The sequence below is a fragment of the Pantherophis guttatus genome, chromosome 5 (assembly GCF_059756535.1).
Source record: "Pantherophis guttatus breed Tessera chromosome 5, ASM5975653v1, whole genome shotgun sequence".
NCBI classification, from domain to species: Eukaryota; Metazoa; Chordata; class Lepidosauria; order Squamata; family Colubridae; genus Pantherophis; species Pantherophis guttatus.
In genome coordinates, this window is record NC_142067.1 from 7,640,941 (window position 1) to 7,667,062 (window position 26,122).

Consider the following 26,122-nt stretch of genomic DNA (forward strand, 5'->3'; position numbering starts at 1 on the left):
GCCAAACTGAGTCAACCCAATGGCACTTTTTCAAAAAGCAACTGGACTTTGTTTTCCCTTGAAAACATTTTGCTTTTTCAGTTCTGACTGAAGAACCGAAGAAGCTTCTTGGATGAGAAGCGAAACACCTTCAAGGAAAAACAGAAGTCCAGTTGCCTTTTGAAAAACTTTGTAAGTTAGAAAATCAAAACAATAGGAAAACAATCATGCCATCCACCCCTTTGGTTTGTACTATTTAATTCTTAATTTTAACTTTTTGTTTTTAAAATCATTTTTTAAAAGTTGCTCAGCGCTGCTCCAACAGTGAGATGGGTGGCATAGAAATTTAATAAACAAACTTCTAATTTAAACTCTGGGCTTTAAGAAATTAATCTCCTCTACCAATGGTTAGAAAATAGAAGCAGAAGTTAGAAACTTGGAATAGAGGAGGATATGTAAATAAAATAAATGTGTAAGTAAATAATATTGAATAACCAGGATAAGTAAACATTAGGATTAACAGGATTAAGAGGATGAAGGTTACAAATGTGAAGTTCATATGAGGTTTATAATGCTTGATATCATTAACCAAATGTAGATAAAACTGAACAGAGTGTTTTATTAAATAATGGAAAATGTTTAATAAGGAGAAGTGAAGATTATGGTGAATAGACTTTGAGAATAATAGTTATAGTTAATTGTATGTATGAGGCCTGTTACTTGTACTTAAAAAGAGATTGTACCCAGATGGTACACTGCCATTGTAGATATGGAAATTTTTATATGTAACAAAGAAAATTGTATAATAAAAAATAATAATGTTGGAAGTAATGTCCATCTGGGTTCAGTTCCGAGTGGGGAGAAAAGACACTAGAAATATGGAAGCTGTTTGGAAAGATGGTTTAATGGTGGACAGGACCACATGGTTTCCTATACTACTACTACTACTACTACTACTACTACTACTACTACTACTACTACTACTACTACTACTACTACTAATAATAATAATAATAATAATAATAGGAATTCATCTCCTCATTTAGACCTCAGTAAATAATAGTCACACACACCATTTCCAATAGAATTCCTTATGGGCTTCTGGAAGGTTATTAAGAGCTTGTTTTGACTGAATTTTAAATAGGTATCTAGCAGCAAATAATCCTAGAGGTTTCATTATATAGATGCCATGAAGATAGGGGAGAAAAAGATATCTCTGAGGAAAAAGAAGCTTTTTTTCCCTTGTATTTTCAAGGGATTTCTCAAGAGGGTTAGTATATAGGTGCTCAGAGCAGGGCATCCATGCCATAAATCAGTGGCATAATTACTTTTTCTTCTAATTAAGCTGTTAACAAGGGGCTGAAAGACTGATAAGTTCTGGAAAAACCTATTTTATAGGCCTGTTTGCAGTATAGAAATCGAAATCTGTTGGTGGGCAACATTTTTTTCTTTTAAAGGAAGCCACTCCTCAATTGCTTTCTATTTATTTTATTTTATTATTTATTTAGGTAGGTAGATAGGTAGGTATTTGATAATATATATAAGTATAAGCATGAATTGAATACATAAAATGAATAAAGGGAACTTTCTAATGGAGGAGAGCCCAAATCTGAGGGATTTTTTAAAAATGTGCATTATTATTATTATTATTTGCACCAGCCAAGTCTCAACATATGCCAGCCTTTTGTAGTACAGCAGGGCACGGCGGATTATTATCAGTATTTATTGGTTAGTTTTACTACCCCCGCGGCTGTAACGCAAGGCCCGCCTGACCGGCCGTGTGACTTTTAGGTAGGCCTCAAAAAAGGCCCGTATTCCCATAGCAACAGTTGAGCCAACGAACGGGGCCAATAGGAAACGAGGTCTCGCGGACAAGTCTTGAACGCTTTAAAAGACGTTGAAAAGGTGGGGGGGGGGAAGAGGGAGGCAACCGCAACTCTTCCCCCCGCGCGCCCCCCCCGCCGCTCACGTCACGCGACAACAAGGAGTCCGGGTTACATTCGGAAAGAGCCAACCCCAAAGCTTGAAGAAATAAAGAAAGGCGGGTTCTAACAAGGCGAGCCCGCCAATCGCGGCGAGGAGCGGCGCCGTTCAATAAAGAAGGAGATCGCTCTCCCCCACTCCCGAATGGGACGCGGGGGGGGGGAAACGAACGGCGGGGCGGCCCTATCAGAGCGCGGCGGCGGTGGCCCTCCCCCTCCCTCGCGGCGAGCCAATGGCGTCGCGGCCAGCGAACAAAAGGCGCTCTCCAAAGCGCCCCGCCCCTTTCCCTCCTTTTTCGGAACCATTTCAGATGACGCAGCGGTTGAAGCCGGAGGACAGAAGGCGTTCGCGAGCCGCAGGAGCCGTCGTCGTCGTCGCCGCCGCCGCCATTTTGTGCGTGCGTTTCTGAGGGAGGAAAAAAAAAGAGAAAGAAAGGCGGTTGGATCGAGGCGGCTGAGGAGAAAGAAGAGGCGGCCGACGACGACGACCTGAGGAGAAAAAAACAAAAACAAACGGCGAAGCGGAGGATGAGCTAGAAGAAAGCCGGGTGGGATCAGCAGCAGCGGCGGCGGCGGCGGCCACTTTTCACCACCACCACCACATCGGCGAAGGGGAAAAAAAAAAAAAGAGGCTTGCCTGGCCTTCCCTCCTCGGCGGGAGGGGGAATCGGCCGGCCGTATCCCCGCGGCCTGGTCAGGCCTGAGGCGGGTGTGCGTGTGTGTGTGTCTGTCTGTGGGAAGAATGTCGGGCGGCGGCGCCGCGACGACGACGGCGGCGTCCGAAGGGGCCGCCAGCGGTGGCGGCGGCACCACCACCGGTGGCGGCAACAGCGAAGACGCCTGCCGCGACTACCAGTCGTCGCTGGATGACCTGACGTTCAACAGCAAGCCGCACATCAACATGCTGACCATCCTGGCCGAGGAGAACGTGCCCTTCGCCAAGGACATCGTCTCGCTGATCGAGGCGCAAATCGCCAAGGTTTTTATATACTCTCCCGCCGAATACGCTCTCTCTTATTTAAACCCCCCCCCACCCATATCCCCATCCTCCTCCCCTTCCCATCTCTAGGGCAAGCAGGTCTTTCTCCCTTCCTCCCTCCCCCCCTTCTCTTATCCTTTTCCAACCCCGCGTGTTTGTTGAGCCATAGAATTAGTGGGGGGGGGGAGACCCAATAGGGGCCCCGGCCTATGTGTCTGTGTGTGAGTGTGGGATTCAGAGAAAAGGTCACAACTCAAAAGTGGGGAAGGAATAGCTGGCTGGAAGCGTGGGGGTGGGGTGGGTGTTTAGTATGGCAGAGGTCAGGATTGAGGCCTTAGGATAGAACCCACTAGGTGTACGCCACAAAGAGAGTTGTACAGGTAGTCCTCGACTTACGACACTTCATTTAGTGCCTGTTCAAGGTGACTGACCAAAACAGCACTGGGGTGGGGGGGAAAAGTGACTTATGACCCGCTTTATCACACTTTTTACCGACCCGTTGCAGCATCCCCATGTGGGTCACGCGGCCACCATTTGGGACGTGCTCAGCAACTGGTTCATCCTTATGACCATCGCAGCGTCCTGGGATCCTCTGTCAAGTGGGGGAATCCAGTTTGACTTAACCAGGTTACCAGCAATTCGCTTGACAACTGCTACGAGAAAGGTCATGAAGTGGGGGGGCACAAAGTCACTTAAATGTCTCGCTTGGGCGACAGGATTGTGGCCCTAAGTCGGAGGACTACCTATATTTTGGAAGGAGAAATTAAGAACTAGAAGGACCTAGTTAAGATTGACTTGGCCTTGCTAGGTGGGTAAAATGAGGACCCAGATTGTTGAGGGCAAGGTGCTGACACTGTAGAACCGCCCAGAGAGGACTGTGAAGTGATATATAAATCAGGCTAATAAACGGGAGGGGTAGAGAAGAGGAAGCCCTAAGGAGGAGAAAGGGGAAATGGGTTGTTTTGTTAGGAATGTCACATGGGGAGGCACACACAACCTAGGCAAGGCAGCCTCTGAATCCCCTTCCTTGGGTTTCTTTCCTTGGATTTCTCTGTGGCTTAGAATTGCCCTCAGTTCAGGCAAAACATTTTCCCAGCCATATCTGAAAAATAAATGCTATATCAAAGTAGGTCAAGTTATTAACAGTGAACCCCCAAGTCATATAGATAGCATGTTTTTCAGACAGACATGGATGGAAGGGGAGGGGTGTGGAGTGTAATCGGGAGCATTGTAGATTGTCTAGAGTAAGAGGGGGGCCATGCAGGCAATTTGAAAGTCAGTCCAGATGCTCTGGGAACAGCTGGGGGGGGGAGAGAATCTAGAGCTGCCATCCACCCTCATGCATGGCAGTGCAGCATTGTCGGGGACAGATAAACCTGTCCTAACTGCTTTGTTTCAGATAACTTTATGGAATACAATTTACATAAAAGGGAGGTGAAGGCAATGGATTTTTTTTAAAGTTATTATGTTAAAAACAGGTAGGAACCATGTTTGACAGAACAATGTTGTGGGAGATAGCTTTCAGATCAAAAAAGGAAATGGAGAATGGTAGCGTGAGCAAAGATTAAGGTGGAAAATGAGACTAGGCCGTAGTTGGCAGAAAACCCCCATTTATGATTAGATTAAGGCATGAATTATTCTTTTCTATGGAATAATTCCAAGGAAGAGGTACATCTGCCCAGTTCAGAAAAGGGACTGATTCTTCCTCCCCAGAATTTTGTGAGGGATTTTTAAGCCTGCATGAATTGGATATACAACATGGCCGCTTAGCTGACTCTATGCAGCAGTTACTGTGCTTGAAACATGCAGTTTTAAGTCTCCTAGCCTACATATGGTTAATTAGCTCGGTTACATATTTTTGAAAGGATAAAATCATTTCAGGGACAACTAGCCTTAATACGTAAGACCTGTAAAGGGAGTTTGGTTAAGAGGAGTGGAATTTCATTATTTTCTGTAGAATAAATTTCTATAGGCGAAGGAGGATGCTCCCGGAATGTTTTTAGTAACAGATGCATGACAAGCCAAGGGTGTGTGTGTCTGCATGTGTATGCATGATCCATTCCTTGTTAGAGCAGCACGTTCATTAAGGCATGGAAAGAAATGTTCAGCCCTGCCTGCAGGAACCACAGCAGCCTGTCTAATCCCAACATGGCGCCCGAGAAGCATATGATGCAAAAAGTCTAGGGCTCATATCGGCTCAGAAATTTTCTGATAGAAGTCACCCTTATGGTGCAGGATCTTTTTTTCCTGGAGTATTTTAGTCATTTAAGTAGCAGAAGGGTAGCACATCTCCATTATAATTGAACATTTCTGTTCTCTTGCTGTTTCTTCTTCCTCACCCATTTTCCTTAGCTTTTGCCAGTATGTTGGGTTTTTATTTTGCTAATTTAATCTGGGATATTAAGTTATAATAAAATGGAAATGCAGGATAAAGGGTGATTGTTTACAGTGCAGATTGGTTAGTTTCAGCTCTCTAGAAATATCCCCTATTTACTTTTAATGTTTTTGATCTCTCCAGAAGTTCATAACACATAAATTCCAATTCTGTTATTTGGCTTTTGGGGTAATGGGGATGGTTACATAGATATCCCCTTGAGTGTATTTAAAAATACCTAAAACCTGTATTTCTAATTGGATTTGCATAGCTGTCTTTAGTGACCAGGATGAAATGAGATTTGAGTTCTCTGAAAACCACTTTTGAAAGAAAATATTGTCTGGAGACAATTTCTATTTAGTGTAATGCAGAGTGGTTTGCCTACCTTTTTAATAAATGATTTTGAAATGTGTGTGGTATTAAAAATGTAAATAAAATATATAAAATATGTATTTGTCTTTTTATTTACCGGGTGTAGTGCAGAATCTGTTATTAAAGTGCTAACTTTTCTGTGGTGTGGTTTACAGGAAAAAAAGTCTGAGGAAAGTTCAATTTTAGGGAAATATTAAGAAAAACACAGATCCACATATATTCAACACTCAATTCATCTGATGTTTGAAGGAGTGCACCAAGCATTCTGTTGAGAACTCTGGACATGGTTTTTCTAGAAATAAGCTTTAAATTTTATCTCCACTTTCTTGGTGATTTTGAGTTGACTTTCTCACCTTCCACGACTTCTTGAAAATCTGACTTGGGGTTTGCCTCAGCTTGGGTGGTTCTCCAGTATTTCACAATGCATTTCTCTTCATGAATTATTGCAGTTGTAAATCCTGGTTCTCAGAACGGGGCATTCCACTCATTTAAAGCTGGGATTGCTTTCCAATATCTAAAAACTGATTCTAGGACAAATTTGCCTCCTTGTTTCATAATTTCACACATAATTTGCACAGTTTTGTGAATACAATAGGACCTTTTCTAATCCTTGAAATACTTTTATAGCTTAAAAGGGAAGTGCACACATACTTTTTTGGGAATAAGATTTTAAAGCCTAGCTATATTTTTGACAGCTATCCTTCACAGTCTGCAGATGGGGTTTAAGAGCAGAGTACTGAAGTGTTCAAGAGACTTAATACTTTGCAAGCCCTGTTGTAACAATCCAAATTCAATTTTAGCAGATTGCACCTAATAAATTATTTTCAAGTCCAACTATTAGGGAATTGATAATTGGCCAGGACTGATATTCATGCCTTACCTGTTTGGGAATTCCTTTCTCTACATTTAACTTTTCCTTAAATGCTGTCCATAAAAGCCCTGTGTGCGTGTGTGTGGTTAAAGAATTGCTGACCTCCTTCCCTCTTGAGCCGATTTCAAACAAATGTTTGATGTAAGGGTTTGAATAACTTGTTTTGAGGAAGAAAAAAAAACCCTACACATTTTAAAGTGAAGAAGATAAGATGTGGTTTAGATTTTTCAAGATTTGAAAACTGCCTATGTGTTTGCATCTTCTATAAATATCTTCACAATTTGAACTATGTTAAAGGGAAAGACACTAGTTACAAGAAAAAGACCCTTGCTCCAAGGACAGCCAAACATATTTGAGCAGTGGAATTTTGGCAATAAATGCAGACACTGTTAGCTTCTTAATGTTACACTGCCTGCAAATTTTGAGGATTGATGGGTGTTAAATGGGAATTAAATTATTCCTGTGTAAAAAGTCAATGTGTATGAGAAACAATTACCCTCAACAAGTTTATACATGCTGATGCTTTTTGGAAGTTGGTGGCCCTTCCTTAATGTGGATGAGACATTAACACTCATTTTGAACAGAAACGGGAAGGCTTCCACTTTCTTTGGAAATTCATTTTCAACAATCGTTCGTACTACATGAACTCCGGGCGTGCCTTATGTACAGAGGGAAAAAATCCATCTTGACTCCTTGGCCATTGAGGAGTGACCAGACATTGAAGATTGTCTTCTGTGCCAGTCTTTGGTTCCAGTTATTTATAAATTCAGCAACATAACTCCATTGTGGATTTTTATTTTTTCGGTTCCAGCTATATGGCTTGCATATAATTTTGAGAGTGTCTGCTGTTTCTTCAACTGTCTAGAGTCGGTATTACTTGCCTTTGGATGACAGCAAGTGAAGCATGGCTCACCTAACAACACTGGTATTCAACTTTCTGTCCACTGAGAATTCTCCCCTTCATTTTATGAGATCTAGTTAATTGATCCATGTCCCATTTTATAGAGATCCCAACAGAAACTACTGTGTGTTCCCTCAAAGTATAATCCAATAGAATGTGAGGTGGCTCATATAAAGACCCCAGTAGTTAATTTTGCATCATGGGCCAGTACTTCCTGCCACTCACAATCCAATCCCCTTAAAAGAAAACCCAACCTACCAAATAGCTGCACTGGTATCTTGATTGTTTTAATAGCTAGTTCTAAAATTAGTAAATTGTATTTTTTTTGTTCGGATTTGTTACCTGCCAGAGGTATGGTGATTTGGGGTTGGTAATTCCTTCATTTAAAAAGATCATTTTTGTTTTGTTACAACTAAATGTCTCAGTTTTCTTCTTATTACTCCAGGCTCCTTCTAATGAGAAACTTCCTGTTATGTACCTAATGGACTCCATTGTCAAGAATGTTGGACGAGAATATCTTGCTGCATTTACTAAAAACCTAGTTTCAACATTTGTTAATGTGTTTGAAAAGGTATATATAAATGTGTTTCTCTAAAGCTTTAAAATTGCGGTTGTATAAATAAAGACATGGCACATTGTCTTGTTTTTTTGCAGTTTTAAGGGTGGAACATAAAGAACAACTAAATGTAATCATATCATGTGTTTGCTTTCTGTGAGTCACTCAGAAGGGACAGTAAAATGCAGCTCATTAGATTTTTACGTGTGTTTTTAGTTCTATAGAAGAATGAGTGACCAAGTGTATGCATCCTATTCTTGTTTGTGTTAATTATACAATAATTTAGGGTTTTATTTATTTGAACCTGCTTACCAGGATCTATAAAAGTCTTGCTTTGATCACCTTTTCTCTCCAATCTCAAGCCATTTCAATTTTCCATACCTGACCTAATTTATAACAATTGATCATGGACAGTATATTTTGCATTAGTTTGCTTGCTAAATTTTAAAGATAATTACCAAAGGCAGAATTTTCCTTTATAAATGTACATTGCTGTGAATGTTAAAGGAAATTGAAATAACATTTTCCATTTCAGTATGGTTTGGTTGAAAGAGGCTAAAATTTTTGAATTGCTCAAACGTTAAATCAGTTTAATCTTAAATCAGTTTAATTTTGCCATGGCGGCTTTCAGAATAACAGCAGTCATATTTCTGTGTGACCATATAAAGATTTAGGCAATGGAAAAGATTTCACTTTTTGACTGAGCTTTTCAGAGTTGGGTTTTTTTGCATATTGACATACAAAAAAGTTTTGCCTTAAGTGGAGTAGTGCAGCCTCTTCAACCTGGCGCCCTTCAAATATGTTGAACAACAGTTTCCTTCATGCAAACTCAGCAGTGGACATGCTGTCTCTGAATAATGGGAACCTCAACATCCCGAAAAAAACATAAGGAATTGATGAATGTGCCTGTATTGTTTATTATATTGCTGGAATATACTTTAATAATAAAAATAAGATTTTATCCAATAATGCTGAGAACTCACTCGTGAAATATGTCTTGTTCCAGTTGGTAGTGGAAACATTCTAAAAATAAGATATAACTGCTATACCACTATAAGTCTTACGTGGAAGATGAAAGAGACACTTGACTGCTGAAATCTTCGTTGTACTGTGCAAATTAGCATATCAGCAGAGTACAGTACTTGTTTCAGTTGTGCCCACTTGAATTCTCCACTTTTCACTGGAACTTGTGTACGCAAATGAGTAGGATATAACCCTAAAACACTTAGGCGATCTTGAATTTTAGAAAGATGGATAACATGTTATATGGACTTAACAAGCCATAGAATTGTTCTATTGTTCTTAGGTGGATGAAAATACTAGGAAAAGTTTATTTAAATTGCGTTCCACGTGGGATGAAATTTTCCCTCTGAAGATTCTCTATGCTCTTGATGTTCGGGTGAATTCAGTTGACCCTGCTTGGCCTGTTAAGCCGTTACCCCCTAATGTGAATACTTCTAGCATCCACGTGAATCCTAAGTTTTTAAGTAAATCGGTAAGTTGCTGAAACTAATGTTAAGTGTTTTTAACTGTGGCTTGACTTTTGCACACCATAAATTAATAATTAAGCGTTAAGGCAAAGAATTATCACTGCCCCTTTTTTATATTGTATGATATGCCCAAGACACATTCTGATTTATTTGTATAAATAAACAAAATTACAAAATAATGGCCAGTTATTTTCCTTCTTCATAAGTAAGAATCATGTATTTTATTACCATTTTCTCGGTAGCCTGAGGAACCTGCTGCACCTAGCTCTACAGTCTGTTCTCTTCCTGTGTCCTGTTCTGCTGTGTCCTCTACTCCAATTGTTCCTGAAATACAAAAGAACTTAACGCAAGAGCAGCTGATAAGACAACAGCTGCTGGCAAAACAAAAACAGTTGTTAGAACTTCAACAGAAGAAATTAGAACTTGAATTAGAACAGACAAAAGCACAGCTGGTGAGTAAGATGACTATGGCGGCTCTGATGTTTCAGGAATGGATTTTTTGGTGTTCCTGATAAAGTCAGTTTAGCCTCATGGTCCATGCAACCTATTCTTTTTCTTTAAACTACTAAAATTCCAAGTAAAATGTATTTTTTCCTATTGATCAATCATTGCTATACTGCAGATAATAACTATGTCATTCCAACATGTTAACAAGGTGGACAAAGATCAGAATTTATAACTCAGTAGATAAAATGCTTACTGTGAAAGTGTTCTTGTATATATCACACTTGATATGTAAATGGCACTTAACTATTTTAGCATCTTCCACAAGTTCCACATCTTCAGTGAAGCCCAGTGCTTTAGATGGGATCATCACTGTTCACTTTGTCAATGGAAATAGTAGATTAGAGCTGCAGGTTTAACATGACAGAGACTGACTATGAGGAATGTAAATTCTATTAGAAAAGAAACACAAGGCAGAATCTTGGTATATTTTTCTTCCTAAACTAAAAAAAAAAATGTATAACGTGGTTTATACTGTGCTGCTGATGGGTCTTCAGTTTGAGATTTTGAATAATTTTCATACCGTATCATATGCTTCATTACTCTAAAATGACTGGATTACAGAGCTTTGAAGAAAGCACCAAGTAATGCAAATACAGTGGTACCTCGGTACTCATCATTAATTGGTTCCGGGAGGTGTGATGAGTATCAAACAGATTTTTCCCATAAGGAATAATGTATGTCACAAGGTAGCCGATAATGACGAGTTCTAGCTTGTGTGTTGAATGCCAAACAAATGATGAATACCAGAACAATTCTTTGCATCAAAATGTGTTGAGTTCCAAATTTGATGAGTTTCAGTTGAGTATCAAGATACCATTGTTTTGGTTTCAGATTTGTGATCTTTTTATTATCATTACTGAAATACTAGCTATAAAATGTACTTAACGTCATTTACCACAACTAGATATTGAAAACATTTTATTAGATTTTAACATATTGACAGATATGAAAAGAAAATTGACCCAAAACCTATGTTTATTGTGGCATCTACAGTATATATTATACTGGAATTGGTTGATACATGAAAGTAATTTCTTTATGCAGCTCAAATTGTGTTACAGATACTCCTCACTTAATGACCAGACTTGGGACAGGCAATTCCATTGCTAAGCAGTGTGGTCATTAAGTGAGACATCATGTGACTACAACTTGCAATTTGACTGCCAGCTTCTCCATTGACTCTGCTGATCATAAGTCAGCAGTGAAATGTGCAGATGGGGATTGTGTGACCACAGATCACACTTGGTGGCCATAGACACCTGCCAGTTGCAAAACATCTAAATTTTGATCATGTAGCTATGGAGATACTGCAGCAGTCATAAATGCAAGAACTAGTCATAACATTTTCGGCACTATCATAACTTTGAAGTGTTGTTAAATAAGGTAGTTCATTAAGCAAAGACATGTATATTGTTGAACAGCTACGAGAAAGTGGTGCTTGTGTCTGAAATACTTTCCCCCCCTGCCTCCTTATTTCAGGCTGTTTCCCTCAGTGTCCAGCAAAGTGGATCTAATCTGGGCCAAGCACCTTTAAAACAACATGTGCCGCAGCCACCTCATATGCCAGTTAAAGCTCCCCATCCAGCTTGTCTGCCACCGGAGAAAAACCGTTTGTCTCCACTCCAGGATGCCAAAATAGCCACTAGAGACCCTCGTCTTAACAGAACGAGTCAGCATTCATCTCATTTGAAAGAGCAGACTCATAGGAAGGACTTTCTGATGAATGCAGTCAGTCAGCCTGACCCGAAGACTAGCAAAATTCCACAAAGTGAAAAGCAAAATGCCACAAAGCCAGAAAAATTAAAACAGAACGAGAAACTGCAGAAGAAAGAATTTGATCAAATGGATGCAAAGTCGAAGTTGGCCTCTCCATTGCAAAATAAGCTGCTTCACCCTAAAGAAACCAGGAACCAAGAATGTGAGAATCCCAGAGTGTCTGACATTAACAAGAGAGACCCCAGGTTAAAAAAACATCTCCTAGAGAAACCAGATGGCAAAGATGATGACCTCAAAGAAAAAAGAAGATGCGTGGAGAGGAAAGACAAAGAGGAACATAGATCAGTTGGTGGTAGAAATAAAGTAATCAATGGCATTGTACAAAAGCAAGATCCCAATACAGAAGAGTCAGAGAAGCAGAGTGGAAAACCAGGAAGGTCAAGTACTAGGAAACGATCACGTTCTCCTAGATCTCGGTCACCATCTGCACATTCTCCAAAACGAAGAGAAAGGAGGTCACCTAAAAGAAGGCTTAGGAGTCTCTCTCCAACTGGATCTAAGATCGGGAAACCACGACAGTCTGGGCCCAAACAGTCGCATCTAGAGGATTTTGGGTCAGGAGCACGGGATGACAGAAGCTCGAATAAGAGGAATATCAAGCAGGAGGTGAGAGATTCTAGGAGGCCAAAGAAAATCCACGAAGACCGACCCCAAGAAGGAATGAATCAACATTCTTCCAAGTCAAATTCAGAACCCAAAGAAAATCTGGAGAATTGGCAAGGTTCCAAATCAAGCAAAAGGTGGAAATCGGGCTGGGAGGAAAATAAAAAGTAAGTTGATGTTTATGAGCTGTAATTGATTATCACTAAGTGCAAATCTAAAATTACTGCTGAAATAAATTGTCTTTACAAAACAAAGATATAAGATAATTTCTAGTCGCTGTGGATGGAGACGTTACGTAAAATAACATGTCATTTCTATTGCTTTCAGCCCTCAACTTACTGAAGAGCATCAAGGACTTAGTAAATCCCTTCATCAGAGGCACAGGGATACTTGGGCAACTAATAAAGGAGTTCCTTCACCTCGCACCCCAAAACAGCAACATCGATTAAGCGTAGATGCTAATTTGCAGATACCCAAAGAACTGACCTTGGCAAACAAGAGAGAGATACTTAAGAAGGTAATATGTGAATTTGTTCTTGCTGGTTTAGTTCTTTTTTTTTTTTTTTTAAAGCATTGAGGATTAACTCTTAATTTTTTTTTTCTTTCGACTTGCAGGCAAGTGAACGTCTCACATCTGGTGAAATAACACAGGATGAGTTTCTTGTCCTGTGTCATAAGATTCGCCAACTTTTCCAGTATCAGGAAGGAAAGCATAGATGTGAGTGGGATAATACACCAGGTGAAAAAGGGATTTCCAAAAAGAAGCCCTTATTATCTGAATCGGATTTAATATACCATGAACACAAAGCTAAGCTAAAACGAACGCAAGTTCAACATTCATTTCCAAGACTCAATATGATAGATCCTGAAGAAATATTAGACTATCATTTACCAATTCTTTCTGGAATTGACTGTGACCAAACAAAAAACAAATGTGGTGCTCAGTTTGGTGAAAGATCAAGACGACATTCTCCTGTTGGTGGTAGCAGACCATACTCTGATAATTCTCCACATGATGTCAGGAGAAGACACGATGAGCCAAGTGCCTCGAAAGGTATAAAAACATTTATATTAGCGAAGCAAAATCAATACATGTTTTTGTATGTGATTGAGCTAATGTTTGAATTTTTTTTTTCCATAGAGATGTGTGAGCTTTACGTAATGGGTTTAGTGAATACACTTTGTAATTTTAGTCTTATTTTTCCTTAAAGGTCTTAGAGAAGAGCAGAGGATCAATGACATTTTCAAGCGAACAAGATACGAAGATACCGAGAAACCGTTCACTGACCTTCCAGGATCACGATTTGGGGTCTCTGATGGGAAGCAAAGATTTAGTTCATTGATTGAGGACAGAGCTCATTTTGAAGGTTCACCTAGACATCCTGGCATAAGGGCAAGTGGAGATGGACAACCAGGTCATTTTGAAGGGCCAGCTAATGCAGCTCCTCGAATTGAAGGGCCACAAGCACAGACAAATTTAAGGTTTGAAGGATCTCTAGGTCAGCCAGCTTCTCAGTTTGAAGGGCCCCAAGGACAATCCGGAGGAAAAGGTTCTCACCTGTTTGATGGGCCACCAGCACAGCTTGGGGGTGGTCCCTTAAGGTTTGATGGGCCCTCGGGGCAAGTTAGTACAGGAAGTGCTATACGGTTTGAGGGTCCGATAGGACAACCAGGGGGAAGTTTACGATTTGAGGGGCCTTCAGGCCAATCTGTGGGTGGAATGAGATTTGAAGGGACCCATGGTCAACCCTCAGGAGGAATGAGGTTTGAAGGACCTCACGGTCATGCAACGGCTGGTATTAGGTTCGAGGGACCTCATGGCCAGTCTTCTGCTGGAATGAGGTTTGAAGGTATGCACGATCAGCCATCAAATAATATAAGATTTGATGGCCAGCCTTCGGGTGGATTGAGGTTCGAAGGGCCTCATGGCCAACCTTCAAATGCCATAAGATTTGAAGGACCTCATGACCGGCCAGTGGGACCTCATGGTCCACCAGGAAGTGGAATGAGATTTGAGGGACCACATGGACAGCCTGTAGGGCCTCATGGCCAACAAGGATCTGGTCTAAGATTAGAAGCCCCACATATGCAACCGGTGGGGTCCCTGGGACAACCAGGAAGTAATATGCCATTTGACGCGCCACATGGACAGCCCATTGGTCCACACGTGCAGCCTGCAAGTGGTCTGAGATTTGAGGGCCCTCATGGGCAACCTGTAGGGGCACACGGTCAACCCCTTGGCTCTAGGTTTGAGGGGCCTCACAATCAGCCTCTGGGGCCACATGGACAGCTGGGAATTTCTCCCAGGTTTGAGACACCTTCAGTTCAGACTGGAGGTGGTCTTAGGTTTGAAGGGCCTATTAACCAGACAAGGTTTGATGGCTGTCCGTCAAGATTTGATGGTCAGCCTGGCCAGCCATCAATTTTACAAAGACTGGATGGATTACACGTACAACCTGGTTCAAGGTTTGAAATTGGCCCTGCTCAAACACCACCTCGATTCGATGGCCCACCTGGTCAGCAGGTCCAACCTCGGTTTGATACAATACTTCAGCGGTTTGACGATCCTCAACACCCAGCAACACGATATGACATCCTCCTTGGTCATCAGGGCCCAAGAATTGAAAACGTAGCTAACCATCCTGGCTCCAGATTAGAGACGGCACCATATGGACAAACAGGCCCATACAATGAGGCTCCCAACCAGTCACCTTATAATGGGGCATCACAAGGACTGCAGTTCCAAAGACCTGACCAAATATTTGATAATCCCCAAGGACCAAACTTCAGTGGCCCACCTGTTTCTGGAGCACAGCACTTTCCTAATGCAATTAACAGGGCCCCAGGACCTTTTTATGACGACAAGAATATTCAGGGCCCTCAGTTCAGAAATTTTAATAATATGACAGTTGGAAACGTTCAGCCGCCACAGCAGGTAAGAGTCTTAACGGTATTTCTGTTGTACTGCTCTTCAGAAACCTCATATGTTTGTATTTTTTTTTTTATTAAGATTGATTTGTGTGTGTGTGTGCATATGCCTTTGACTAGCAACTGCCTGGACAAATCCCTGCAGTTTTCTTGGCAAGATTTTAGAAGTGGCTTGCCATTGCTTGCTTCCTAGGGCTGAGAGGGAGGGACCGGCCCAAAGTCACCCAGCCAGCTTTGTGCCCAAGCTGGGACTAGAACTCACGATTTCCTGGTTTCTAGCCTTATCCCTTAATCAGTACACCAAACTGGCCATGGATTAAGAAATACTTAATATCAATATAGTCTTAAAATAGTATAATGAAGTGAATCCTAAATTGTCATTGAGGTTGATTGATGCCATGAAAAGTTTTGAATCTTTAATATTAATTTCTGACACAATCAGAATGTCTGAAATGATTTCATCGGCAAAAAAAAAAAAATGTATTCCTAAACTGTTTCTTTGCATTGATTAATTTCCATGCCTGCAAAATTACGTCAGTAAAACTAGTGTAATCCCCTAGTTTCATATTGTAGATAATTTCATTGGCTAAACGAAGATTATAAATTATAACCTTATCAGTCATCAGTCCTTCTTTTGGAAAAACAGAAGCAAAATTTCCATGTTGGTGGTTAGTTTATATGGATGGTATAAAAGGATTTTAAGACTGGTGTTTAACATTTGATTTGATATTTATAACATGGTTGGGGGCAATATGCTGACATCGTAAACTGTTCAGAGAGTGCTGTAAAGCAGGGGTCCCCAACCCCCCGAGCCGTAGTCCTCTACCGGGCCGTGGCCTGTTCAGAACTGGGTTGTATTGCTATTTTATATTATATAAAATATTTTATATTATATATATTTTATATTATATAAAATATATTGCTGTTGCTGATTTCATTTCTTTAAATGGTTTTATGTTCTGTACAAGACTGAAATAAAGATTCATTTATTTTTGTCCTTAAGAGGGGAAAAAAGGCCTTTTGATCAGGGTTATGTCTTTTCACAGGTACCTGTTCTGCCAGTATCTTCTGGCCAGCCTTTCAATCAAGCGCAGCCACTATTGCCAGTCCATGGACAAAACCCTGGAGGTTTTGTTCAAAATCCACCAGGTTAACATTCACTTATTTTGGGGGAAAAGGGGGTTGTTTTACTGAAATACTGCTTTATTCTAAACTGAACTGGGGATGCTTTGTCTATATTAAACCTGAAAGATGTGTTCAGCAATAAGGCTTGGTTACAACTGTCTGAAATTTTAATTTAATTCAGTTTGGTATCATAAAGTCATTAAGGTAAAATTGGTATGTATGTTCTGCTTATAGATGAGATATTTATATACAGATATTTTCCTCTATAAAATAGGACGAATATGAAATTCAGAGTTCAAATTATAGTTGCTAAATGCATCCTAGAAAATAATCTGTACCCATTGGGAGTCGAATTTTCATTGTTCAACATAAAGTAATATCTCCCCACCCCTCCTTCCATACATTCAACAGTGACCGAGAACATAACAGTTGTAACTTGCTCTAGTTTTCTGTATTGTGATCTGTGATAGCGAAAGGAATTTTAACTTAATTCTGAATTCTGAAGAAAGCAGGAGTAAATACTGTAGGCAATGATTGTAAGTAATGGCATATGAAATGAAGAATCCTTTGAGTGCTGGATATTAGCTGTTCAAAGTTTTATTGGACTGCAAAATTTGAATATAAGTGAAACAAGAAGTATTAAAAATAGCTGCATAGGATTGGATTTGAATTTTCTAGAACCACTAATGTTTACCACGCAAAACCAACCCTTTTTTAAAAACAATAATGCTGCCATAAAATGATTTATAAAATTATAGCTTATTTCTCCCACACTCTTGAGAATATAACTAATACATTTGATTTTAGTACACGAGATTTACATTTTAAAATAGTTTTTAAAGCGATTTTTATCATCTGACCAGAATCACATTTTTGTTTATAATGCTAGTAAACAAAAATATGCATTCATGTTACTATGGTTTAATTATTAGGTCTGAATTGATTAAATATATTGTGGTAGAAATTTATTTAAAAACTAAGGTTTCCAGAACATCAGAAGAGGAATTTAATTTGCGTAAAAAATGATATTCAGAAGACTACATCTTAAACTATATATTTAAAAATATACAGTATATATTTATAAAAATCCCAGTAGACACATAAAAAACTTCATCGACCAGGGATATAATCATGTTTTTTATTGTCTATTTTGATAATAGACATAATTGTTATTCCTAACTATAAAGCTTTTTGTGTCCATTGTGATTTTTTTACTTTTAATTTCTAGAATTGTATTATGTAATTTTGAGCACATGAAACTAGTCCAGCATTTTTTAAAATCACAGTCTTCTGTAACGTTTGTTAGATAGATTCTCAAAGGCTGCTTCTGCGTTTATACATGCAAGGTCATTGTATAAATTGAAATGGGAAGGTGGTTAAAACGGTCCTCAAGTTCTTTTAAGAGGAACCAAAATTAAAGATGGAGAAAGGGATAATTAATGATTTGTTTGTTTAATCTTTGACAATAACTACTTAAGATACTTGAATTCTAAATTGAGTTTCGAGAGTAATATCTTACAAATGTTCACATTTTCACTCATTTCTAGGGAACATCCCACTTTCCTACCCTGATAATCACCTTGGACAACTTGATGTGAATGAGTTATTTTCAAAACTACTCTCTACAGGAATCCTTAAATCTTTACAGCCCGATTCATCTTCATCACGTAAGTATCCTTTTGTCATTATAGAATATCCTTTGTATCCTAATAAATATCCAGTCTTGTCGGTCTGTCTATCTTATCTTATCTTATCTTATCTTATCTTATCTTATCTTATCTTATCTTATCATCTATCTATCTATCTATCTATCTATCTATCTATCTATCTATCTATCTATCTATCTATCTATCATCTAATTTAGGTACTATCCATCTCACTCTTGGCATTCTGAACCTATTGTACCAAGTAATGTTTATGGCTACCATTCAACATGAAGCATTAGAAATAATTTGGTTTTCTTTTCTCCGGGCAGAAATTGACCAGTTGAAAATGGATCTATCATGTGTAAGAACTTAGTTTTTAAACCTATCAGTTGGAAATAGTGTTTATATGTCTGAATGCACAAATGTGTGTACTGTGCTTCCAACTGATACATTTTTGTACGTGTGTATAAAGAAAATTAAACCAGGAGATAAAAGTTAGATGTATTGAAAGAAATTGATCCCAATCACTACCCCTGAATACTGTACCTGAGATCAATGTTGATCTTACAGATAAAGTTACTTTAAATTTTTTAACACTGTTACAATTGAGGAAGCAAAGGTTATATCCCAGTATTTAAAAATACATCTCATTTATTTAGAAGTCAGTGAAGTTTCAACTCAACCACCTCCAGAGGAAGAAGAGGATGATCAAGATCAGAATGAGGATATTCCAGACCTAACTAATTTTGTGATAGAAGAACTAAAACAGTATGTGTATTTAATGGGGTGAAGAGGGGATTATATCCAAATGTGTAGTTTAAATAAGGAATTCCAAATGAATTGTAAAATTTAAAAAAAAAAATCAGGTGCCTGACTCCTGAGGGTAAAAAATAGTGGTAGCTGTGTATAAATTCAATGTTTACTTTAAATATTGCAACATTTATTCAGTTGAGCATTAAGCATTCTAGATGAAGAGGTCCCAAGGTTTGCAGTGGATTTCTTTAACATAGTGTCTTTATATAATCAGTTTGAACTCAAAAAAAATGATAAATCCAGAGAAAAATGTATGTTCCCAAATCCCTATTAACATCTTTCATACATGAACTAAGATACAGAAATTTATCTAGCTGTTCTGTTTTTGGAAAATTTACACATAAAAATGCCCTTGGAAAAATATACATAAACTGAATCCCAAATAACCCAACTTAACAAGCAATTCTTATACATTTATCTTTAAAACAGATATCATACATCAGTTTTTAACCTCTTGTTTAGTACATTAATCCTCCATTTATTGTGATATATGGTTTATTTCCATCATATGTCATTCTTAATGTGTTCATAGCTGCATATTTGGGCAATACATATCATAATTAAAAGCTTTTGAATTTTCAGTAAACATGCAATAAAACTACTTTTCATATATTTCTGATTGATCTGCAGAAGATTAAAAGTCTGATTTGCACAATTCATTGGCATCTCTGGTATGTTTTCAATCAGAATTGTGCCAATCCATTATGCAGGCACACTTAACAAACTAATCCCTCTGTAGTTTAACTATCTTCCACCTTGAAAATAAAATTGGCCTGTATTTCCGTGTTATAGTATGTATTTGGACTTAACAATTTTCCATTTCAGGTAGGGGCCACAAATCAGATACTAAGTTTTTTAACTATTTCTTTAAAAAAAGATTATAATTAAATTTCCAAAAATAAAAAGCTAAAATTAAAAAAAAAGCATAACAAAAGAGCAAAGGTGGGGCAATGGAACAACAGGGGAAGTTTAAAGCTTAAAAAGTAACATAAAAAAACAAAGCAAAATAAATAAATGAGATTGCTTCCAACTCTCCTCTGGATTGATACAATTACATAATAAAACTTAAAATTATAAAGATGTACATGCCAAACAATCAAATAATAGCAAATAACAGCAACTATGTAAAGTCATAAAATCAGATCTTAATTTGACATATAACCCCTATGTGTACCGTGATAAATTCCATAAAATACACCTAATATTGCTAGATATTTCTATAATAGAAAATCTACAGTGGAACATCCTGTATGCTAAGTTTTCTAACTTGACATTTCTCTCTTGTTTTCAGACGTTATGATAGCATTATAAACAGGCTCTACACTGGCATTCAGTGTTACTCTTGCGGAATGAGGTTTACAACTTCCCAGACAGATGTGTATGCTGACCATCTGGATTGGCACTATCGCCAGAACCGTACAGAAAAGGATGTTAGCAGGAAAATCACTCACAGAAGATGGTACTACAGCTTAACAGTAAGCACCTGTTTACATTGTTTGGCACAGAGAATATTTATTCCGTGTTCTTGGTTCACCTTTCCCAAAGGACTGAGGGTCATAACAGTATCATCGAAATCAGTATAACACAAGGAATCTTCTAGCCTCTTACAGATTAAGACAATAATTGGGGATCATAGACCATTTTTATCAGTTAACACAAATCGGTCCCAAGAGAGAGAGAGAGAGGGAAGGAAGAAAAGGGGATAATACACCTAGTCCTCAATTTACGACCAGAATTGAGCCCAAAATTTCAGTTGCTAAGTGAGACTTTTGCTAAGTGAATTTTGCTCCATTTTATGACCTTTCTTGCCACAGTTGTTAAGGGAATCACTGCACTTCTTAAGTTAGTAATACAGTTTTGTTAAGTGGCTTCCCCGTTGACTTTGCTTTAGAAGGTCACAAAAGATGATCACATGACCCCAGGACACTGTAACCATCATTAATATGAGTCAGTTGTCAAGGGTTCGAATTTTGAACATGTGACCCTCGGGATGCTGCAATGGTCGTAAGTGTGAAAAACAGTTATAACTCACTTTTTTCAGTGCCGTTGTGACTTTGATGGGTCAGTGAACTGCTGTAAGTTGAGGGCCACATGCAAAAAAGTTAAAATTACTTGAGAATTACTTTTAGGCAGCAACAAAAAAATATTAATATGAGATAAACTTTCCTCCATTGATAAATACGGATAATTGTTCTTATTTAATTCATGAGGAATACTGTAAAAGCTGCAAACTTTAGTTTGCTGTTTTTCAGGGAGATGTGATGTTGGTTTATTTCTTTAATTTATATGCTGCCCATCTCACTTTACAAAGCAACACTTTGTAATTCTTTTGTTTGAAGAGGAATATTTCTAATAATGTATCGTTTTTAAAATGATGCAAGGCTTTGTCGGGTTTTCTCCAATAGCATGGCTATAAGTTTGGAAACCAAGAGGAAACATTAGGGTAAATTGTGTAATTTGTCTTAAATTCAGTATTCTGACTGCTAAGCTTTCTCGGGAGAGAGAATATTTGGTACTAGCCTTTCAGTAGTATTACGTCTTGCTTGGATCACTTAAGATCATTTGCTGCTATTGTTTTAATAGGTCTTTGGATAGTAATCCAGTTTCTAGCCTTAACATACTTTGTCCTTTGATTGATTCACATAAACCACAGTGCGTTCTCTTTGTAACCAGTACCATACAAGTGCTCTCTGCTGGTGATGTGGTCACAGCCTCTGCCTCTAAAAATAATGCCGTATAGCCTTGTCACTGTGTTTAGAAGAAAAGAATATGCAGCTGCAGCAGTTAAATTCTAAACTGAGAAGTTGAAAGCTACAGTTTTTAGTGGCACTGGGTAGTCAAAGCATCCCCCCCCCCCATGCCTGATCTAAGCGTTTTTCCTAGGTGCTGTGTCCCACATGGACCTTGGTCTTATGTTTGCTTACCGATATTTGGTGGTAGAGTTTTCTTGCATGTAGGCACCTGTCGAGTGAGAGCTGAATAGCTTGAAGTCACTAGCCTCTTGCTTCAATCTTCCCTTGAAGATTCAGGGAAGGATCAAAAACAAGCCCCAAGGGTGGTTTTTCAAAAGGACACTGGACTTTATTTTTCCTTGAAGATGTTTTGCTTCTCATCCCAGAAGCTTCTTCAGTTCTAACTGAATGATGGACAATTGAAGATTCATATTCCTTGCAGTCATCTGGTCGTTAGCACTCTTAACACAATGACCAGATGGCTGCAAGGAATATAAATCCTTCCAGTCTTCATCATTCAGTCAAAACATCACATGGCCGTGCCAGCTTACAACATCAATTCTGGTTGTGTCATGAAGCAAATCACCCATGATCATTAAGCTTGATGATTCATGACCACAACTGGCAAGTTTCTATCAGCTTCCTTAAATGGCTTAGCTTGTTGGTAGCTGGTGAACATGTTGTGGTTGTTGTAAATGCATTCTGGTTGCTAAGTGCCCAAAACACAATCACGCAGCTTTGAGGATCAGTCAAAACTTATTTTTCAGTGTCGCCATAACTTTGAATAGTCACTGAAGAGCAATCAGTAAACAAGGATTACCCATACATCACTGGGTATAATGAGTTCCACCTGGCTCATTGAATCAAACACGTTTCCTATACTGCTGGAGAATTCAGATGGATTGAAGAGCAGCATGTCAAGAGGTCTGTTCTTTTCAGGATAAAAAAACTGCACGGACTTGATCCTGTTGCCGAAATAGGATCATAAAGTGCTGTTGGTCACTGGGAACAAGAGACAAAGAGAAATAAACTCATGTTGCCATTTTAAAAAATTGGAAAATGGGTTAAACGTTTTTCAATGTTCTTTAGGATTGGATAGAGTTTGAAGAAATAGCCGATTTAGAGGAGCGTGCAAAGAGCCAGTTCTTTGAAAAAGTACATGAAGAAGTTGTATTAAAAACTCAAGAAGCTGCTAAGGAGAAGGAGTTTCAGAGTGTCCCTGCAGGCCCAGCTGGAGTGGATGAGGTAGGCATTGCTCTGTTAAAACTGGCTTCACGTAATTGAAGTTTTTAAGTTGGCGTAATTATACTGCAGTCCTTAGTTTGGCACTTAATATTTTATTATAGCACTTGGAATATATAAAAATAGATCCATGTGGGTTTTACGTTTGTACAATTTTTAAAAAGGCTTACTATGAAAAGCCAAATACATAGATGTTTACAATATTTACAATAAGAAAAGGTTTTTAAAAATACTGATCTCCCCTCCCCCCCAATTTCTTCTTAAAATTTTTTTTGTTCACTGCTTACCTTTGGACTTCACATTCTAGAACTTTGTGGTAGCAGTAATTTATGATCAGCATTTGGAGATGACAATGGATTTTAAAATACTGTAGTTTCCCAAATGACGTATCTATCTATAAATTAAAACACTAGTGTCTGTTTGTAACTTTCAAATTGAGCGAAATGGTGCAGTATACAGCATCCATTTCTGAACCAACGTACCTCAAATGGGTCAATTTACAGAATGCCAGGATGCATTACTCCTGGGGGGAACAAAATCTGGGCAAGTTGTGGCCGCTTTGGCACCACTGTGTTTCTGCTGCCGCTTTGGCGCTGCCACAATCGGCTGTAGTGCTTATTGTCATTTCCAACACTCCCCAACACAAGTCAGTCATCCTTTCCATTGATTGCTGACAGCTTCCCAGAAGCAAAGCCTTTGCTTCTGGGAAGCTAGTAGGGAGCATTGGCAATGGAGAAACTGTCAGAGAAAGTTACAAGCAGGAAACTAGCAATGAAGTTTGTTTGCTTGAGAAAGTTGGCTATGGCAGATTGTCCTATTCCGGGCTGAGAAGGGTGTGTTGGGGTGCACAAGTGTGGAAGATGTGGTAAAAGTCAAAGGGGTGTGTGTAGGCTATATGAGTTACATAAGGAAATATATCTGAAACAATGACTCAACAGGTTAGGGAGTTGTCTAGTTACAGTAGTAATGCCAGCCTACACATTTCTGCATTTGTCATGGGCCAGCTAGCCTTAGGTGGAAACTGAAATTGTTCTGCTACTCATCTGAAAATGTAAATGACGCTTTGTAAGTATAACTATATTTGATTGCTTTCAGAGCTGTGAAATCTGCCAGGAGCAGTTTGAGCAATATTGGGATGAGGAAGAGGAGGAATGGCACTTAAAAAATGCAATTCGTGTAGAGGAAAAGGTACTGTTGCATCTCTTTGTGTACGCAGTCTGCTTAAAGATGTCTATTTTGGCTTGATACGCTATTGTTATTTCTATAACTTTGAAGAATTGGTATCCCTGAAAATATTCCCTTGTAATCATGCTCGGGCTGCCTTCCATCAGTCTACTTCAGTGAGATTTGCCACAGGTTCAAAGAAAATTGAATCAGATGGAATGAAATATCAGCAAAGGAAAAATAACAGCTACAACTTCCTATTTTTTATAGAAATAGTTCAGAGAGAGAGATATGCCCCTGCAGAAAGAGTAATTGTTTTGCAATATACTTTGTGTGTCTTTGTGTATTTATAAGCTAAGATCTGTTCCCTTTCCTTTTGTAGATCTACCATCCATCGTGTTATGAAGATTATCAAAAGGTAAACAAAAATTGGCTTTGATCTTCTGTAGGTTTATATGTTGAGACTGCAAAAGCTGTTATTTGAATCACTAATCCTTACTGAGCATATTTGGCTACAGCGGTAAAGAAGTAGCAATATTTTCCAGGTCAGACTAAATATTTCTTGCTGTTGATGATTCTATCTAGGGCTGATTGACATTGAAGAATGTCCGAATAATATCTGGATTTTACGTGTGTTGAATTAACCATAAAGACAGCTGGTTGACAATAGGCAATCTCCATTATGAAAAACCTAAATACAGGGACTCTGAACCACCTTTTGAAGATGGTTTTTAGAGATGATTCTTAAAAATCACAAAGATTTAAGAATGACTTTTATTTTAAGTGGCTTTTTTAAACCCTTGCCATCTTGTGAACCACTGTTGACTAGGACCCCTTTTCTACATGAAATCATGAAATCCCTGGTATTCCAACAGAAATTTTACTCTGCTCATGGACAGGTAATGAAAGAGTCCACCCAAATAACGAAAGCACCGTTTTGCTTTATTTAAATTTTATCACATAAAAAAAACACTGTCAAGCTTCATTACAAATATGATGTTGATTTTGACTTGCAGACTTCATCATTTGATTCCACCCCATCTCCAAGCAAGACTCCTGTGGAGAACCCACTAAATATTATGTTGAATATTGTCAAACAAGAGGGACAGGACTCATGTAACAGCCCCAAAGTTAAAGAAGAACCGGAAGAAAAAGCTACGGATTGCACGGATGGGAATATACCTGAATCTGCTGAAATTAAAACAGAGCCTCTAAAGGTTGAATCGGTTTAAACTGTGGGTTTTTTTTTTAATTACAGAGAAATGCTTATTGTGTCCTACTGACTCACGAATGCAAATAATTTTTATATGAATAAAATGTTTGCCTGGGGCAGGGCCCCAGCTACTGACTTGGTTAATAAATACATTTTTGTATTTGAATTTCTTATTGCCTGCACCGTGTCAGGTGTCTATCGTGTGGAAGTTCTGTAGATGGCGTACAAATTTAACAGGAATAAGACTGTATATGTAAGAGAAAAAAAATGTACATTTTTTTTTCATTTGTGGAAAATGTAAATTATAAATAAAAGATATTTTTGCTATCTACGGAGTGTAATGTTTATGCACACCATCCAATTAAACAACACCACCACACTTAACCTTGGGGGTGTTTTAAAGGCAACAGAACTCACGCTCCTACACACAAGGCTTTTGCTTAACTAGGATTCTTGCAGACATAACAAGGAAGGCTTCTTTTGCTGTAAAATTTGATAAGGAGAAAATTACTGTCTGAAGAAAATTCTTTTGCAAACCTTGAATTGCTTTTCTTAAGCATTCACATTAGGCATTTAAAAAGAAAAGTAGGCTTACATAACAAATATAACATAGTTCCCTTTGGATACTTACCCACACCTTACATCCGAGCTAAATTCTCATAATTTCAACTTCTCAGTACACAAAAAGCTTAGTCCTTCCTTCCTTCCTTCCTTTTTTTTTTTTTTCATTTTAGAGGAACAAATGTAAGATTGCTCGTTTGCAACATGGTTAAACTTTTTTTTTGTTGGGTTTATTGGATCTAAATAGTAGAAGAGATTACTAAGAAATGTTAATATTTATTTCGTGTAATAAATTAGAATGAAGCATA

The 26,122-nt window shown here is 38.5% G+C and overlaps 1 protein-coding gene across 1 annotated transcript; it reads left to right on the forward strand.

Moving 5' to 3' along the window:
• Positions 1 to 1,865: 1,865 nt before the first annotated feature.
• Positions 1,866 to 26,122, forward strand: PCF11 (PCF11 cleavage and polyadenylation factor subunit). The gene is made up of 16 exons (XM_060686178.2): positions 1,866 to 2,940; positions 7,904 to 8,029; positions 9,321 to 9,509; positions 9,747 to 9,956; positions 11,491 to 12,557; positions 12,718 to 12,907; positions 13,006 to 13,444; positions 13,602 to 15,325; positions 16,365 to 16,467; positions 17,991 to 18,110; positions 18,749 to 18,857; positions 20,194 to 20,377; positions 22,724 to 22,879; positions 23,972 to 24,064; positions 24,423 to 24,458; positions 25,057 to 26,122. Exons 1-16 carry the CDS (start codon positions 2,704 to 2,706, stop codon positions 25,270 to 25,272), a joined length of 5,199 nt encoding a protein of 1,732 aa, XP_060542161.1. The 5' UTR covers positions 1,866 to 2,703; the 3' UTR covers positions 25,273 to 26,122.

Coding starts and splice junctions, on each gene's coding strand:
- PCF11 (XM_060686178.2), top strand. CDS start 2,704: ATGTCGGGCGGCGGCGCCGCGACGACGACGGCGGCGTCCGAAGGGGCC. Junction 12,558..12,717: donor GGCTGGGAGGAAAATAAAAA/GTAAGTTGATGT, acceptor TATTGCTTTCAG/CCCTCAACTTACTGAAGAGC. Junction 15,326..16,364: donor ACGTTCAGCCGCCACAGCAG/GTAAGAGTCTTA, acceptor GTCTTTTCACAG/GTACCTGTTCTGCCAGTATC.